Here is a 17,036-nt window from a genome sequence, read left to right as displayed (position 1 = left end):
GAACCTTATATGATCCCTGCTTTTGACGAGGTCAAGAAAGACAGATGAGTAAAGGAATGATCACAATATACCGAAACCAGTTTATAATAGAGGCAATGTAGGCATACAGAGGAAGGAGTACTTAACTTATATTTTTCTTCTTTTATGTTCTTTTCTTGAACTAGACTATGAAATTAATGGCAGGGCCTTTTTTTTTTTTTTTTTTTTCCAATTGCTTTGTCTCCTTAGTGCCCAGTACTGTTTCTATATATAATAAGTTTGCAACATGTGGAAATCAGGCCTTGTCCCTAAAACAGAATGTATGAGAATAGCAGAAGAGGGACAAAATAAGAATGGTCACAATTGGAAGGAAGACATAACTAGCATGTATAGGAAAGCAAAGACTAAATAACTTTTAAGATATTTGGCAAAGAAATAGACTAGAAAAATTTGACTTCACGATTAAGAAGGAGGGAATTCTTATTAATATAAGGAGATTGATAAGGCTGAATGTTTTCGTCTTGTCTCTTCAGAACAAATTGCAGATAATTAGTTGACTAGAGGAAGTTCAGTCAAGGTGACATTTTGAGAAATGAACAGGTAATCAAAGAGAGAGAAACAGTTAATGAGAGAAGGAAAAATGCAAGTATTTAATCAGCAGAATTTGACGATATGCACCCTAGGGGTGCTTGCTGTACAAGCAGATGTGGCCACAAACCCACAGATCATTATTTTTGAGAAGTGATGGAGAACTGGAAAAGTCCCTAAAGGCTGGAAAAGGGCAAATATGCCTATCTTTGAAACAGGAAGGGGAGAAACACAGAATGACGCTAGTAATTAAAGACCACCAACTTATAGATCTTTGGGAAAAATGAGAACAAACCATCAGTCAATCAATTTGCAGTCACCTAGGAAACCCTGAGACACTAAATAGGAGTCAACATGGTTTTGTGATGGGCAGATCATACAGACAACTATAATTCCTAACAGCAAAAGAACAAGATCCATAGACCAGGGAGTTGTCTCCAGTATGATCTGTTTCACTAGATAATCTGGGAAGAGTATCAGCAGAATCTTGACCGCATGACTTTACTAAGCTGAATATCAGGGTTGAAGATTTGTGGATGATGGGGATAGTATGCGAATAGTAGGACATATTGAGTGATGGCCCAGTAGAGACTGGTCCTGAGAGCCAGTCGGTTCATCATGTTTATTGATGTTCCAGACAAAGAAATGAAGAATGTGTGTATCAAATTTGTGGGTCCCAAATTTGGTGTGGTTTTGATTTTCTGGAAAATAGTAATAAAGCTCTGAATGACCTTATGCATTGGAAAAATAAGCCTATCATAATTAGGGTTGAAACGTAATAAGAAAATGTGCTTGTAAAGACCCAAACCCAAGAGTACAAATATAGAATGGGTATGAATATAAGAAAAAACATGTGGGGGTCAGAACTGACCACAAATAGAATGTGAGTTAGGAACATACTGTGGTTATGTAAAAAACAACACCATTCTGGGATGGAGTCATTCACTCTTCCATTCAATTTTTTTAAAGACTATTACTGAGCATCTACTATGTGTTTTCCTGCCTTTACATAGTCATTTAGCCTTCATTAGTCAGAATGTTTTTGGAGCCTGAGAAATGCATGGGAAGGGAAAGAAGCTGTCCTATTCACATAATCTGAGGTACATTAGAAAGGCCCCCTAAGCCAAATCAAATGCCTGTGGGTTTATATATTGTCTGATTTGACCTCTAACCTACATTTCCAGTCTCTACTTCCACTGCAGTCCTCTTGTGTCCCTTATCTCCAGCCAAAATGGATTGCTTTTTCCTTCCTCATACATAGCCTAATCTCTCTTCTTTGATTCTTCGTTCATTCATGAATTCACTCATTCTACCAGCTTTTATCGAGCACTTACTATGTATCAGGCATTATGCTGGGATGTTAGTGACATCAAGATGAATAGGACATGATCCTTCTTTTCATGGAACTCGTATTTCAGTTTGTGAGAGAGACAAACCCAGTATGATAAAGGTTGTGTAAGGTCCACTGTGGACTCAAGGGAGGGTGGGATCTCCTTTTCCAGCTTTTACCTTAATTTTTTGTACCATGCCCTCTATTTAATTTAATTCTCTGTTTAATTAATTCCTTCCTTCCTCCCTTCTTTCCTCTCTTCCTTTCTTCTTCCCTCCCCCTTTCCTTTCTTCTCCCTGCCCCCTGTCTTTCTCTCTTTCTTTTTTTCTCCACCTGGTAAACTTAACTTACCCTTCATGGCTAGGCCAAATGTCACCTCTTCTACAACGGCTTCCCTGATATTTCCAGGTAGAATTAATACTTGCTTTGTCTGTGTTTTCATAGTACACTGCTTGTGCTGCTAGCAGGTTCTGGTTTAATTCTGCCTTGTATTACCTTGATTTGTGTACAAGTCTGTCTCCCTCCCTTGACTGAACTTGAAAGGAAGGACCTTGAGTTATTCATTTGTTTTTCCTGTAGCACCTAGAAGAGTTCCTGGCACCTAGCTGGTGCGGAAAAAATGTTTATTAACTATGAAGTGAGAGGCCCAGAGGTACTGGGGGTCTGGGGCTGAACCTTTGGGAGAGAATATGTTGTGTTGGTGCAGTGACCAGGAAGGGTATACCCTTCTTCTCTTCATTGATCAGATATCCTAAGAGCTTGTTAGAGGAACAATGTGTAGTTGCTTTTCCAATAACTACAGGGCTTTTGTTTTGTTGGATAGGGTATGGAAGCTGAATTGTCCAGGGTTAGCAGAGGTCATAAAATGGTGGCCTGTGGCCCAAGATTATATAGGCTGCCAAGAAGGTAAATTTTCTGACTCATTTTCTAACTTTTAAAAATAAAGAGATTTTATCCCAAACTCTGGACTTTCAACTTCTCTTTAAAAATTGAAAAATATTTCAACATTGGGACCACTTTCTTCCACTGCAATTAGTTGAGGCTGAATAGGGCTGTTCTTTAGATGAGACAAGGGCTCTTCAGATTACTATAGTCTTTGTTACTTCCACTTTTTTTTATATTGACATATAACTCACATACCATAAAATTCACTCTTTTAAAGTGTGAAATTCAGTGGTTTTTACTATAGTCACAAGGCTGTGCAACTATCACCACTATCTAATTTCAGATTATTTTCAACATTCCAAAAAGAAAACTCCCATTCGTTAGCTGTCATTCCCCAGTCCCTCCTCTTCCTGCCCCTGGAACCACTCATCTACTTTCTGTCTCTATGGCTTTGCCTGTACTGGATATTTAATTGTGTAGCATTTTGTGTCTGGCTTTTTTCACTTAGCATAATGTTTTCATCCATATTAGCATGGATCAGTACTTCATTTATGGCTGAATAATATTCCATTATATGAATACATCACTTTTGTTTATCCATTCATCAGTTATTGGACATGTAGGTTGTTTCCACTCTTTGGCTACTGTGAATACTTCTGCCATGAACATTGGTGAACAAGTTTTGTGTGACCCCAATTGTTTCTTATATCCAGCCCAGTTGACTCATTTCCATTAATCTTCCTGATTCCAGTAGTTTTTGATCCCCACGTTAGGGGTTCCTTGGAGGTAGAGAGAGCAGGAATGTGCAGGGAAAAGCAGAAAAGGGCAGAAGAGATAGTAGGTCTTGGGCACCTCAGGTGTAAGAAGAAGATACTGGGTCCTTGTAGGTGACAAGAAATGCCTAAGGAGATCAAGGGAAGGAAAGCAGGGATGGGAGGGAGATGGAGGGCAAGCTTCACCACAGCTTATCTAGGATCACACTTTTAAAAAGGATCTAGAGAAAAGGATGGGGAAGGTGTGTAAAGCAGCATGGCAGAATGGGAAGGGCACCAGGCTAGGAGTCAGAAGACTTGTGTCTTAGTCCCACAGGCTGCTTTTTTGGCTGATAGGACCTTGGTGAGTTACTTCCCTGAAATCCATAGCTTTATTTATGAATTGGACAGAAATTTCCCACTCAACCTCACTGGGTTTTCATGAGGATCAAATGATATAGATGTGACAAAGTGTTATAAACTTGAAAGTGTAGTACAAATGTGAAAGATTAATCTTCAGAGAAAACTTTACCTGGAGGTTTCCAGTTATTGAAGTGACCCCTGAAGATTATGGTCAGAGAAACTCAGCACCTGAGAGGGGCCTTTCTGTTGGAAACACAGTTGACCCTTGAACAACATGGGTTTGTACTGTGTGAGTCCACTTATACCTGGATTTCAATAAATATACAAAAATATATGTGTGGAATATTGTGTACACTTGTGTTGTGCTAGACTTGTATTGAAGTGGATAACCTATCCTTACATAGGCAAAAGGTGAGTAGTATTTAATGTAAAATTAATAATGTTTTAGTTTTCTTACTGTTTTATAGCTTTTCTTTCAGAGAATTACATTACCATACGGTATGCCTGTCTCTTGTAACTGGAGAAACTGCCTATCAGGCTGTCATCACAGGTAAGTGGTTTTTTAAAAAAAGTAACAATGTTTCCAATACTGTATTATGAATGTGACTATAATACCGTACGCCATAAAAATTTTATGACCATTCATAAGCGTATATAGGCTACTGTGAAGCAATTGTATCAGTTACACTAGGCTACCATAAAGCAGTCATACTGCTGCTTCTTTATTATCAATGCATGAATTGTTATACCTCTAAATAAATATGAATTTCTTTTTCACATTATGATTTTGGGGCGTCAAAAGTTATATTTGGATTTACTACTGGGGGGGTGGTGTCAGCACCCTTAACCCCCATGTTGTTTGTTCAAGGGTCAACTGTACCCTCATTGCCAGTTAGTTTGCTCAGGGGGATTCTAACTTGTCTGTAATAACTCTCTTTTCCTTCCCAGGCAAGTGTGGGAAGGATTTCTCTCTCCCTTCCAGATATATGAGAGAGGCCTGTTATGAAGGTCTGGGACTTGAGAGGGTCAGGAATTTGAGCGGGTTAGACCCTGGAGGTTCCCTGGGGCCCTAAAGGATTAGTGCATTAGTTATGGGCCCAGATTTTGTTAAAGCCCTTATCTGTTTTGAAAACTCCATTGTGGATCATTTAGTCTTTATACAATTTTTCCTTAGTTCTTACGAAAAGGTAGAAGAAGTAGTGAAATGACTGAGCCAGTACCTAGGGTCTCCTGGGAGAGTACAGATGAGAAGGAGATGGACTGGGTGTGCCCTGAGAGAGAGCCTAGCATTGGTTGGATTTTTCTGAGTTGAGAAATAATAAAAATAACTAACATTTATAGAGCACTCACTTTGTGCTACTCTTCTAATGCTTTATGAATTTAACTCATTTACTCTTCATTAGAACCCAGTGAAGTAGGTTGTTTTGCAGAGAAGGAAATACAGGAGGTAAGAAATTAAGTAACTTGTTCTAGTCACATAACCAGAAAAGGTGGAGTCAGGAATCATACCCAGTCGGCCTGAGTCCAAAGTGGTGCCTCAGAATGTGGTGTGATGTAGCAGAAAGAAGCTCAAGCTTCCAATCAGAAGGCCTGGAGGTCATCACTCTTATGACCCTGAGAAAAAAGAGTGGTTTGTGGCCTGGAATTGTGGGAATTACCCAGCCTGCTTTGGTCAACCACCAAGACCTATCTCTATGTTGAATTGGTGGGGCTGCCTCCTGACATAATTAAATGTTAAGTCTAGGAGTAACTGAATACCGCCCTAATAGTTTTATTCCCCCATTTCCTCTCCAGTGTAAGACCTGTACGGGAAGGAGGGGAGAGAGAAAAAGTAGAAGGAGAAAAAAGGAGAGTAGGGGGTGGGTGGGAATGACATCAAGCAGGAATGTGCCAGTCAGCGGGGGTAAATTTTCCACTTGGATCTGTGTGGAAACCTGATCTTGCCTCTATTTTTGGTCTCCTTCTCTAACAACTTTTTGCCAGATTGGAATTTTTCTGCACCTGTAACACATTTTTAATGTAATAAGTCTAGGAGAAACCAGGTATTATATCATGCTGGGGCTTGTGCTGTGTTTCTAGGAGCAAAGGTAGCCCAGACTCCAATTTATCCCTATAGGGGATTAGTGTATTAGTCACCCTGTAAAAGCTCCATTTATTATGATTTTTTAAATGTTTCTTTTAGCACTTACTTATAAAAGGTGAAGAGGGGAACCACGAATGTGTCTGTGTTCCCTGCTCCCACCTACACACACACACACACACACACACACACATACACACACACACACACACACACACACACACCCTCACCCTCTATAAATTTCATATGAACCCAAATTCCATGAAATCAAATCCAGAGGTATTGGCTTTGACCAATTAGCTTACCTTTGCTACACTGGACTTTTATCCTGGTCTGGGCCAGAGCAAGTAATAGAAAGGTGAGATTACTGTACTAGCCACCCCTCAGTGGGGAATGAAAGTACGTCAGCAGGCTGGTTACTTAGCTGTTTAGGGTGATCTGAGGGGTTACCAGGCCAAGGCTTGGGTTTGGCTTGTTTGTCTGAGATTGAGCCCTTTCTTCCCCATTACTCCAGATTGGCTGTCTTGTCGATATATGCCATTGGGTGTGTAGGCCTCAAGGTAGTTGTTTCTCCTAGCTTTGCCACCTAACTGGAGAGCTCTATAGAACTCATCCCCATCACTGGATTTAAAAGAAGGAAAAAGAAACAGCTTGAAGCCCATGTTTACATAAGAACATGTGAAGCTGTGTGGTGGCGTGGAGAGAGTGCTAGACTCAGGAGCACAAGATATAGGTTTGTATCCTAGCTCTGCCATCCAGATTAAGAGACTGGATCTCAGCTCCTGATTTTTGAATTTTGGTGGCTATTTAGTTCTCAGGTGACTCATCTTTTATTTCATCTCCCATCCCTCACTCATTAAAATCCTAACTCCTGCCTCCAAATGTGATATAATATAGCAGAAAGAAGCCTGCTTCCAATCAGAAGATCTGAGTTCAACTTTCAGCTCTGCCATTTTCTAGCTGTGTGTCTAGGGGCAAATCCAAGTTTGGTCGGGCCTTAAGCTGATACAATTTTTTGTGCTTTTCTTAAGGAAAGGAATACAAAATTATGAATGTGAAGTTTTTAGGGCCTTGGAAGGGACTTGTAGAAGTGACGAGCTGATTGATGCTTTTGAATCTTTCCTATGTGTGGAATACAAACAATGACATGCCTCCGGACCTCTTCATTCCATTACTGCATATGTAAATGGCTCTTGATACATTTCACTAGAGCCTCAATAAGTGTGTTTGGAATTTTTATTAGGAAAATTGAAAAGACTACATACCTGGATGGTTATCAGTAAAATGTCTAAGGCTGTTGGCTCCTCAGGTGTTGAGAGAGACTTCCTCTGGCTTTGCAGCTTTGAGATCTGCATCCATTTGCCATTAAAAAATGAATAGAGCATCTCCACCTCTCTGATGGTGACTATGAGGATGTTTCCATGCCGGTCTTTAATGGGTTCATAGTAAACTCTTCCCAAATTGTGTGTCCCAAGTAAATTCTAGAAACAAACAGATTTCTGGTAGCTTAGATGATGTGCAAACAAAGCAACATAACTGCAACAAAAGACACTGAATAATTATCTGATGTTTCTGAGAAGCTGTTTTTTGGTGGTTGTTGTTGAGCAGACTTAACCCTATAATGGAATATGTAGCATCATACAAATGTGCTTAAAAGAAGCTCAAAGAGAATGTCTTCACCATAAGCCTGCAAAGATTATAGCAAGAGGCACAAAAATTATGTTTTTTTTAAGCAAATTTAATATCTATAAATATCTCTTACCCACATAGACACACCAGCACATAAACCTCAGTTACCAGCACTTGAAGAGAATCCCAGATGTTTTAAAGAAAAATGCCTGATATTTCAGGTATGCTACTTGTGGAGTTTTCAAGAGCTCTACAGTAAGCTGGTATGAAGTGGGCTTGTTTAAAATGAAGAAGTGAATTGACAACGTAGCACATTGTCCAGGTCCCGACATGACTGCACATTCCCTTCAAGATACTTTAATTGGGAGATTGGCCTGGTTTGACTTATCTGCATTTCAGAGAGTTCTGTTTATTTAAAATTTTGTTAAAATTGTTTGTGAGCTAGGTCAACAAGGTAGACAATACTTTTAGAAAGGTAAGAAGAGAAGGATGCCACATTAAATGTGAAGGGGCCCAGGTAGATGTTATTAAAATAAGCAGTTTTACAAATATGCAAGGATTGAAGATTTCTAACTTAGAGCACTGGATGAATACGATAAAATACCCTTTTACTTTGAATATCTATAGCTTTTTAAAATAATTAATCATCTCAGAGCTCCTGGCTGTTATTTTTGTGAGCTCTCATAAGTGCTGACAAGATAACCTGTTAGCAGGAGTGCAAAACTAGAACTGGAATTTGTGAAAGTGATAAGGATGACCTAAAAATGAATGAGCCAGCTGATCAGTATTCACATTTACAAAAACAGTGGAATGTTCCTCATAGGTAGGGACTATGCCTTTTTTTTTCTTTTCTTAATTTGCAAGGACAGAACACATAAATAAGAAATTTCATACATAATTATTGACATTATAAAATTCATTTGGAAGGATTACTGTTTTTAAAAATGGCCTAACTACTCAGTCAGATTATCCCTTTCTAACAATTAACTTCTAAATCATGGAGAAGTAATTGGGTAAGGCTTTTAATCCAGCCCTGTGTAGTACTACAGTCTTATATAAAGCAGTTTGCTGCAAAGCAGTACTGGCCAATCAGCAATGGCATGCTGGTAAACTGGCCATCAAAAAAAAAAAAGGCTTGATATATAATATGCCAATTTCTGTGGTGTAAATACTCCCACAGTACCCTATTTCAAGCTACCAAAGGTTGTGACAACAGGCTTTGAAAATCTCTGAATACTTAACTGTTGGCTCTCCTAAGTGAGTACAAGTTGGCTCCAGCACATTACTGCTGTTAAGCCTTTAGTTATCCTGGTGTTGAGTTTCAGGTCTGGCTGCTGTTCATTAACACTTAGACTTCTAAAAAATGACTTACTCTTTCTGGCTCTGAGTTTCATCATCAAAAATTAAGAGTCCTTACAGCTCAGACATCCCTTATGCTAATCCTTACCTTATAGAATGATTGGTGGATTAAGTCAAGCAATGTATGAGAAAGTGTTTTGTAAACTTTCAAGCTTGATACAAGTAGGCAGGGTATGGGCTTTCTTTAGTGCTCCAACTGGAATTCCACCCTGGTTTATACTTACTCATTTTCAACACTCAGCCCAGGTTTCACCTTCTCTGGGAGGACTTTCTCAACTCTCACAGGTAGAATTTATCATCTCCTTTTTTGTCCCCTACTGCTTCGTGTACCAACTGGTATCTTAGCATGACCCTGACTTTCCTGTGTATTGATGTACATGTCATGAAATCATGGTTTTTTCATCTCTGTTTCTCTGGGTTCCTTGCACAGTGCCTGGTACATAGTAATAGCTCAAGAAATTTTTGTTGACTGAAGTAACATCATTAGGACACTGGAAAATTTGATTTGCTTTGGATCAAAGTGGGTGAGTGGACATTGAATGAGATGGTCATTTCATTTAGGCAGAGTTTATTATCAGTGATTCACTGTTAGTTTTGGATATGCTGACTAAACGAGAAGCACTAAAAGTCTTCCTGAAATTCTTTGTTGATAGCAAATTGGGTTGGATAGCTAGCTCTGGGAAGAGCCCAATTTAAAAGAGGAATATCTTTGTGAAAATAAGTTGCAACCACGTTCTAAGGGGGCAAATTTGGGGTTCTTTAGTGCCTAAAGGAAAAACATACCATGTTAATTCCTGTCACGCTATGCAATCAAGATTAGGAGATCTGGGAACTCTGAGGATTCTACAAGGTAAAGAGAAGTAAAAGCCATCTGATGGCTCACAGGAATGCCTCTAGGTTATAACCACAACAAACCGCAGGGCTGTCAGTAAGCCCTGGACAGATGCACAATACTTAGGGAATGCCTCTAGGTTATAACCACAACAAACCACAGGGCTGTCAGTAAGCCCTGGACAGATGCACAATACTTAGGGACTTTCATTCAGTTTGGGGTGACATGGGAAGTTGAAGGAGGTCTGGCGTAGAGATATGAAGGCCTGGAAAAGAAGAGTAAAATTTCGGGGAAACCTTCTCCCCCCCTTCAAAAATGAAAGAGACATAGTATTCATGAATTGTTACCTGGCTTTAGCTCACTAACACTCGTTTCTAAAAGCTGTAGAGGAGGAAGCTAAAAAAAATGGTACAAATGAACTTATTTACAAAACAGAAATAGAGTCACAGATGTAGAAAACAAACTTATGGTTACCGGGGGGAAAGGGGAGGAGGGATAAATTGGGAGATTGGGATTGACACATACACACTACTATCTGTAAGATAGATAACTAATAAGGACCTACTGTATAGCACAGGGAACTCTACTCAGTACTCTATAATGACCTATATGGGAAAAGAATCTAAAAAAGAGGGGATAGATGTATATGTATAACTGATTCACTTTGCTGTACATCTGAAACTAACACAACATTGTAAATCAACTATATTCCAATAAAAAATAAAATAAAAGTAAGAGTTTGCAGAAAAAAAAAATCTGTGGAGGAGGAAAGTTTAATATAACTCAATCTAGTTTCAAGTTATTCCTGTATTTTGAGGATAAGTAGTTCGGGTATCTCTCGGTGTAAGAGGAAGATACCCTTCTGCCTCTTGGGGCCTCTGCCATTTTCCTAAAAGTAGGAAAAAACAGTGTGGGGTTCTGGCCACTTTAGGCTTTAATCTTATTATTAGTATTTTTTAATCCTAATGCTGGCAGATCCTTATCTCTCCTGCCTAGGTCATATTAATTCATACTTTACCTTCTTCCAAATAAAATGTAAGACCACGTCTCCTAGATAGGCTCCAAATGATACAGAATAGACTTTTACCTTTTCTTTTCTAACTATAATGTATATAATTTGTTCTGTTTAAAATTTTTGTAAAATGAATGCACAATAAGGTGATGAAATATTGGAAAGAATACAGGCTTTGGAATTATATAGATCAGGGTTTGTATCCAGACTCTGCTACTTCCTATCTGTGCAACCTTGGGCAAGTTATTTTCCCTTTCTAGGCCTCAGTTTTATCCTGTGTTAAATGAATATCAATAATAGTACTTTCTCATTATGGTGTGGTGAAGATAAAATGAGATATAGTTTGGAAAGCACTTAGCAAAATGCCTGGCACTTACTCTGTTAGATAAATGAAAGTTGTTTCACGATTATTATTTATGATCATGTATTAAAGAACCTTCGTATGTATAAAAGAGATAACTAACGAGAACCTACTGTAGAGCTCAGGGAACTCTACTCAATGCTCTGTGGTGACCTAAATGGGAAGGAAATCCAAAAAGAGGGGATATATGTATACGTATAGCTGGTTCACTTTGCTGTACAGTAGAAACTAACACAACATGGTAAAGCAACTATACTCTAATAAAAATTAATTTAAAAAAAACCTCCCTATAGAGCAGAAACTGGAAAATAAGGCGCAGGATGCACAGTGGTTTGTATGCACTTGAGGAAGGTAAGTCAGGGTGCCATGGAAACAGAGGAGAGGGAGAAAGATGGCAAGGAAGGCCTTTGTGTGCCATGATAAAATGTCTGCGCCACTCTTGAAAGAGTATGAGTCAGGGAATGACATGGTCAGCATCGTTTATTGGCTACTCTGGCAGGAGTGTGGAGAACAGGTTGGAGGGTGTTAAGACTGGAAGCAGGAGGATGACTTTGGAGGCTTTTGACATAACTGGAGTAATGAAGCAGCGGTAGTGATGCTGGAAAGGGGGGGAGAGTAAAATGAGATATACCGTAGGTAAAGCAATACGATTTATGTATGGCTGATGCCAATCAAGCTATTTAAGAATGCCATTTAACTTTTCTCAGAACATTGTAAGACGTGTTAGATTAGTAAAGAGACCTAAAATATTAAGTATAAATCTCCCCCAATTTATGTTTCTTCCTCTTCTGAAAAGTTTTTTCTGTGCCTTGTCACCCCCCGCCCTTCCCCCCCCCCAAAAAAAAAGAGTGGCTTCAGTATTTCTAGACATTTTCATTCTAAAGGTCAGCAAGGAGTTTGGGCAATAGGTATTACAAAAAAAGATGAAAGTGACTCCTATTGTTTAGGCAGGTGGTGCTCTGACCTTTGATGGGCACTGAAAGGGGTAACTATTAAGTACTACGAGGCACTGGTCACTGTGCAGGGCTGGAGAGCTCTCCAGGTGGTAACTATGGCATGAGGTACGTTTCTGTGATCCCTTTTCCCTTTGGTTAGATAGCGTACCCTCAAGTGTGATCTTAGGGGTACAGGGGTTGGACTGATAAATACATTTATTTATCCAGCCAGTACTTATGGATGCTCTGCCACATGCTACACATGGGGGATATAGTGGTAACCAAGGCAGATACATTCCCTGAGCTCAGGGACTCACAGTCCAAGTTGGTCAGTGACCAGATAACGATACAGATAATTAACTAATGGTATTATGATCACCATTCTGAATGAAGAATGCAAGGTGCTATGTGAGTGATTCACTTAATTGGGAGATCAGAGAAAGGCTCCCTGAGGAAGTATAAAAATGAAGCTGAGATCTGAAGGATATGTAGGAATTAGTGAGACAAAGAAGTAGAAAAGGATTCTGAGCAGAGGAAACAGCATTTAAGCTAGCAGAGGAGACTGAGAAAGACAGGCCAGGAAGTTGGAAAAATCTGGAAAGTATGGAGTCATGGAAGCCAAGGGATGTGGCAGTTTAAAAAAGGAGAGCAGGACCAAGTGTATCAAATGCTGCTGAGATGTCAGTTGCAAAGAGGATTTAAAAGTGTCAGTTGGATATAGTGAAACTGAAGTCATTGGCAGGGATGGATCCAGGTTTTGTAGGGGCCTGTACCACACAATTCTGGGGTCCTCTTTAAGATAAAGAATACAAAATTATAAATATGAAAGTTAGGTATAAAAGTGAATTAAAAAAAAAAGTGAATATTTAGACTGAGAAAGAAAATCTCCCCCAATACTGGAGTATTTGGAATTTCTGATCCCCTTTCCCTCCTGGGTTTCTTTAGGCAGTTTATCACAAAGATTGTAACCCAACTTCCCCTCGCTGAGCACTGCACGACTCCCACACTCACGGGGTCATGCAAGTGAGGGGCCTTTCGGCTCAAGCTTTGCGAGCACCATCTGCCTCTGATTATTGGTGGCCTGAGAGAGCAGTTTGGTAGGCATGGTGGTCGCAAAAGTCAGGGAAAGAGCTTAGAACTAAATGAGAAGTGAGGAAGTAAATGCAAAAGGAGGATGTTGGCCACCCTTTCAAGAAGTTTGGTTCTAAAGAAGAGAAGAGAGATTGGTAGCTGAAGGAGGGAGTGAAGAACTGAGATCCAGAGCACATGTGAGGGATGAGCCTTTGGTAGGAGGAATGAGGCTTTATCTGTTGGAATTGGGGGGGGGGAGGGAGGAAGAGAAAGTAGCATCAGTGCAAGGAGGCCTTTCAATTTGGCAGTGGAAAAAGAATTATTTCCCATTTATTTTCTTAACGAGTTATACAGTAAGGTGTCACCTGATGTGGGGATGGAGAATGTGGGGAAGGGGAAAGAGATGTGGTAGAATGGAGAAGGTTTTAAACAGTTGCCTCGTAATTTGGGAAAGTGAATTTAGTAGAGAAATGGAATGTGATCACAAGGTAACCTTACATGTGAGAATTGTAGTCATGAATTTAACATAAAACCAATCATACCTCACCCCCCCTTTTCAGTGATGCTTTTTCTGCAGCAGTGTGCAACTACTCTAGTGTAGACATGCTGGATTCATCCAGGCTTGGATTTTTTTCCAAATAGATAATATGGAGGGGACAGTGGCTAGAAATTTAGAGGATTTTCAAGGGAGTGATTATGATGGGCTAAGTAATCTAAGCTAGACAAGGAAGAAAATGACCTCAGAAATGACCTCAGAAGGGGGCTGATGCATTATGAAAAGTGATGGGGGTCAGTACCTTGGGGGGCCAAATCCAAGAGCTGTTGCAATGGAAGTAATAGTTGAGTAGGGCACACTGACCATCATGGCTTCCCTCTAGCCCCTCAGTGTTTAACTGCAATGGCTTGTGACAGCCTAACCCTTCTCATGTTACTGATATCAGATGAAGGTGTTCTAGGAAGCCTCTAATAAACATAAAATAAAGAGCCCCATTTGAAATTCTAAAGTTGTTCACTCTGTGGTCTAAGCACGTCTGGGCTGTATGGTGGGCTAATGGGAGGGTCCATTAAGGACTCCTGGGAAAGAACTTTACTAAGGGACCAAGGAGCCTACTGGGAATGAAGTTTATCCTAAAGACAGAGGTGTTCTTGAGGTATAGTGGCTTGACCCAGCTCAAGCTGGTCAGTGATGAAAGGAAGAGGCTCTTTGAATTCAGCACAGAGATCATGGCCCAGCTCCAAGAACTTCTTGAACTGAAGGAGAAGATTCTGTAATCAAGAGTGAGTTGAAATGGAGAGCATGGTTTTTTTAAATCTTACTGAGGACAAAAGGCAATATACCGCCTATGCAATGGAGTATAGAACAGGAGGTTTAAGGGTTACCTTTCAGAATTTATTATAATAGCAAGACAATAATTATTATTATTGCAAGGAGTCAAATTATTGCATGGGTCAAGAAATGAAATTTGTGTAATTGCAAGTGGGGGTGGAACTGTAGAAAATATTTTTGTTATTATGACTCTATTTTTATGCTTCGGCTGGTATGGCCTGGCCCAACACAGCTTATGTAGATTCCTGTTATGTGTATTTCTGGGGTTGATGTAACTGACAGCTTTGTAGGTAGATACCCATCACTGATCAAGGCTCATGATATCTTAAAGGCCCCAGTTCTATGTTGCAGATGTTTTTTTGTGCTAAGAAGCACAAATTCAGATATCAAAACAAAACAAAAAACAATGAAAGGGAAACCCAGAAGAGACTGGATAGAATTCAATATCATTTCTAGGAGGGGCTCTGTAACCTACAAAGATTCTTGCAGGGCTTGGGGACCTGATCTGATTGGGTTAATAGTACAGAAGGATTAAATTCAGAATTAAAGGTAAGCTTTTTTTTTTTTTTTTTAATTATCAAAAATGTATGCAAATGCCTTTGCATCATCGATGCCATAAGCATCAAGCCAAGAAACTCCTTAAAATATCTGGGGGTCTCTTTCTCTATCTCCGTATACTCATAGATGCGCAGGATGCCAGAGCATCAAGAGGTCTTCAAGGGAGCTAGTCAATCTCTTATTTTGCAAGTGATGAAACTCAGACCCAGAAAGGAGAAATGAGTTGACCGATTAACATCAAATCCAGAATTCAAGTCTCTTTACTCCTTGTTCACACCTAGACTCTTCAGGTTAGACCCCTATTCCTCCTTCCAGGAGACTGCCAGAAGCACAGGTTCCCTACAAAGGCAGGTGTGCAGCTCAAACTGTCCAAGAAGACTTCATATATCCTTTCCAGGTAGGATTGGTAACTGAACTGCCGTGTTTTTCTAAAATTTCCTTGGAGGTCTGGGTTGAAACCTGGCCCCTCACCTGTAACTGGGCTGTTGCTGCAAGCATCTTCTGCCGAGTTTGTAGTACTGTGGACGAGGACATCGAGATAGGTGTGCTTTGCCTCAACCACCTTATATCTTCCCACATACAAGACAGCTGCAAAAGAAGTCACGAAGTCATATCATCGTCCAAGCCAGTACATGATTTAGGTTGTGGCATCAAAGCAATGTAGGGAGAAGGAAACCTGACCCTTGATGTTTGTTCTCCAGTCCATTTTCAGATGCATGCGAAACAACTTTTTGATCTCTGTCCAATTGGAAAAAGATCTGAATGTTAATGAAACCATCAGATGCACATTTTAGTCTTTGCCAAATGATCCCATAACTCAGAATAGTGGAGACACAATCTGACAGGATGGAAGCTTCTTTCCTTTGAAAATGTAGTGTAGATACTATTTTGGCATTCTTAACGACATAGGGCAAATCAGGGCTGAAAGAGACCTTTGAGATAATTTACTCCCACCCCAACATTTTGATCACTGGAGACCCCTCAACCCCTCAACTAAAGTTTCAGAGGTTTATGCACAGACTGTTGGTGCAAAGTGGGGAAGAATAAAATTAGAACTCAGGATACCTTTGTGAACCACAGAAAATCTTGTGCAATGGAACTGGTGTGAGAGTCATCTATTTCAGCAATCGGTATTTGATCTTCATTGGTGACTAACATATTGTCTTTGTAATAAAATATAACAGCTATGTAGAGTCCCCTAAAAAGAAAAAGCAAAATAAAAATTGTCCTCAATCATCTTCTCCTCCAAGCCTGGATCATGGAAAAAATATTTTTGGACATGATAAAAGACAATTTAAAATATACCTATGAGCATATTCTTAAATACCACAAATTTATTGGCTATCTTGTCCAAATTTTCAGAAGAAAAGTGAATTTTGTATTGTCTTAATAATAAAAAGAAGAAATTTCTACCAAGTTTCCACTCAGAACCAAAAGCAGCAGATTCCTGAGAAGCTAAGACTTCCTGGAAAAGCTACATAGGACCCACCGTTTCAAGGTCTTCACAAACTTGTTTGAGGAATGGAATAGGTGTTTCAGGCTCCTAGAGACTGACTGCTTGCGGCCCGTGGTTTGTAATTTTGAACTTTCTGGAACACAGAAAAAAAAAATACAGTGTAAATTCCACTGGAAGAACAACACTCTCAGTGCCTTCTTCCCACCTTTTTGCCTTTCTGTCTCCTATCCCTTCAGTGTCACTTATACTCAGTTTCATGTAGGGATTCAGCTCATTCATTCCGTCAAGATGCTTTTGTATCTTGAGATGCCAGTAGTTAATTAATGAACAGCTCATCAAAACTGTTGGAAATGAGTAACATTTATAACTCCAGGTGAAGTCACTTAGGTGTTTTGTTTATATTCTCCTTATTTATTATGAGGTGGGATATGAAGAAACGAGATCAACTTTTGTCCCCAGCTCCCATTGCCTTTTAATAGTCACATACTTCTCAATGTTGGCAAAACTCTTCTTGTTAGT

At 39.7% G+C, this 17,036-nt stretch overlaps 1 protein-coding gene across 1 annotated transcript in view; it reads right to left on the bottom strand.

The window, feature by feature from the left end:
- ANKFN1 (ankyrin repeat and fibronectin type III domain containing 1) overlaps positions 1-17,036 on the bottom strand; it is a 152,343-nt gene that overhangs the window by 37,755 nt on the left and 97,552 nt on the right. The window contains exons 9-12 of the mRNA XM_029212880.1: positions 16,551-16,650; positions 16,127-16,259; positions 15,533-15,649; positions 7,243-7,458 (exon numbers count right to left, since the gene is read on the bottom strand). Coding sequence (XP_029068713.1) covers positions 7,243-7,458; positions 15,533-15,649; positions 16,127-16,259; positions 16,551-16,650 — 566 coding nt within the window. The remainder of the gene's footprint in view (positions 1-7,242; positions 7,459-15,532; positions 15,650-16,126; positions 16,260-16,550; positions 16,651-17,036) is intronic.

This window comes from Monodon monoceros, unplaced genomic scaffold (assembly GCF_005190385.1).
Source record: "Monodon monoceros isolate NGI ecotype Baffin Bay Population unplaced genomic scaffold, NGI_Narwhal_1 Super_Scaffold_9, whole genome shotgun sequence".
Taxonomy (NCBI): Eukaryota; Metazoa; Chordata; class Mammalia; order Artiodactyla; family Monodontidae; genus Monodon; species Monodon monoceros.
This window is presented reverse-complemented; position numbering and strand designations above follow the sequence as displayed.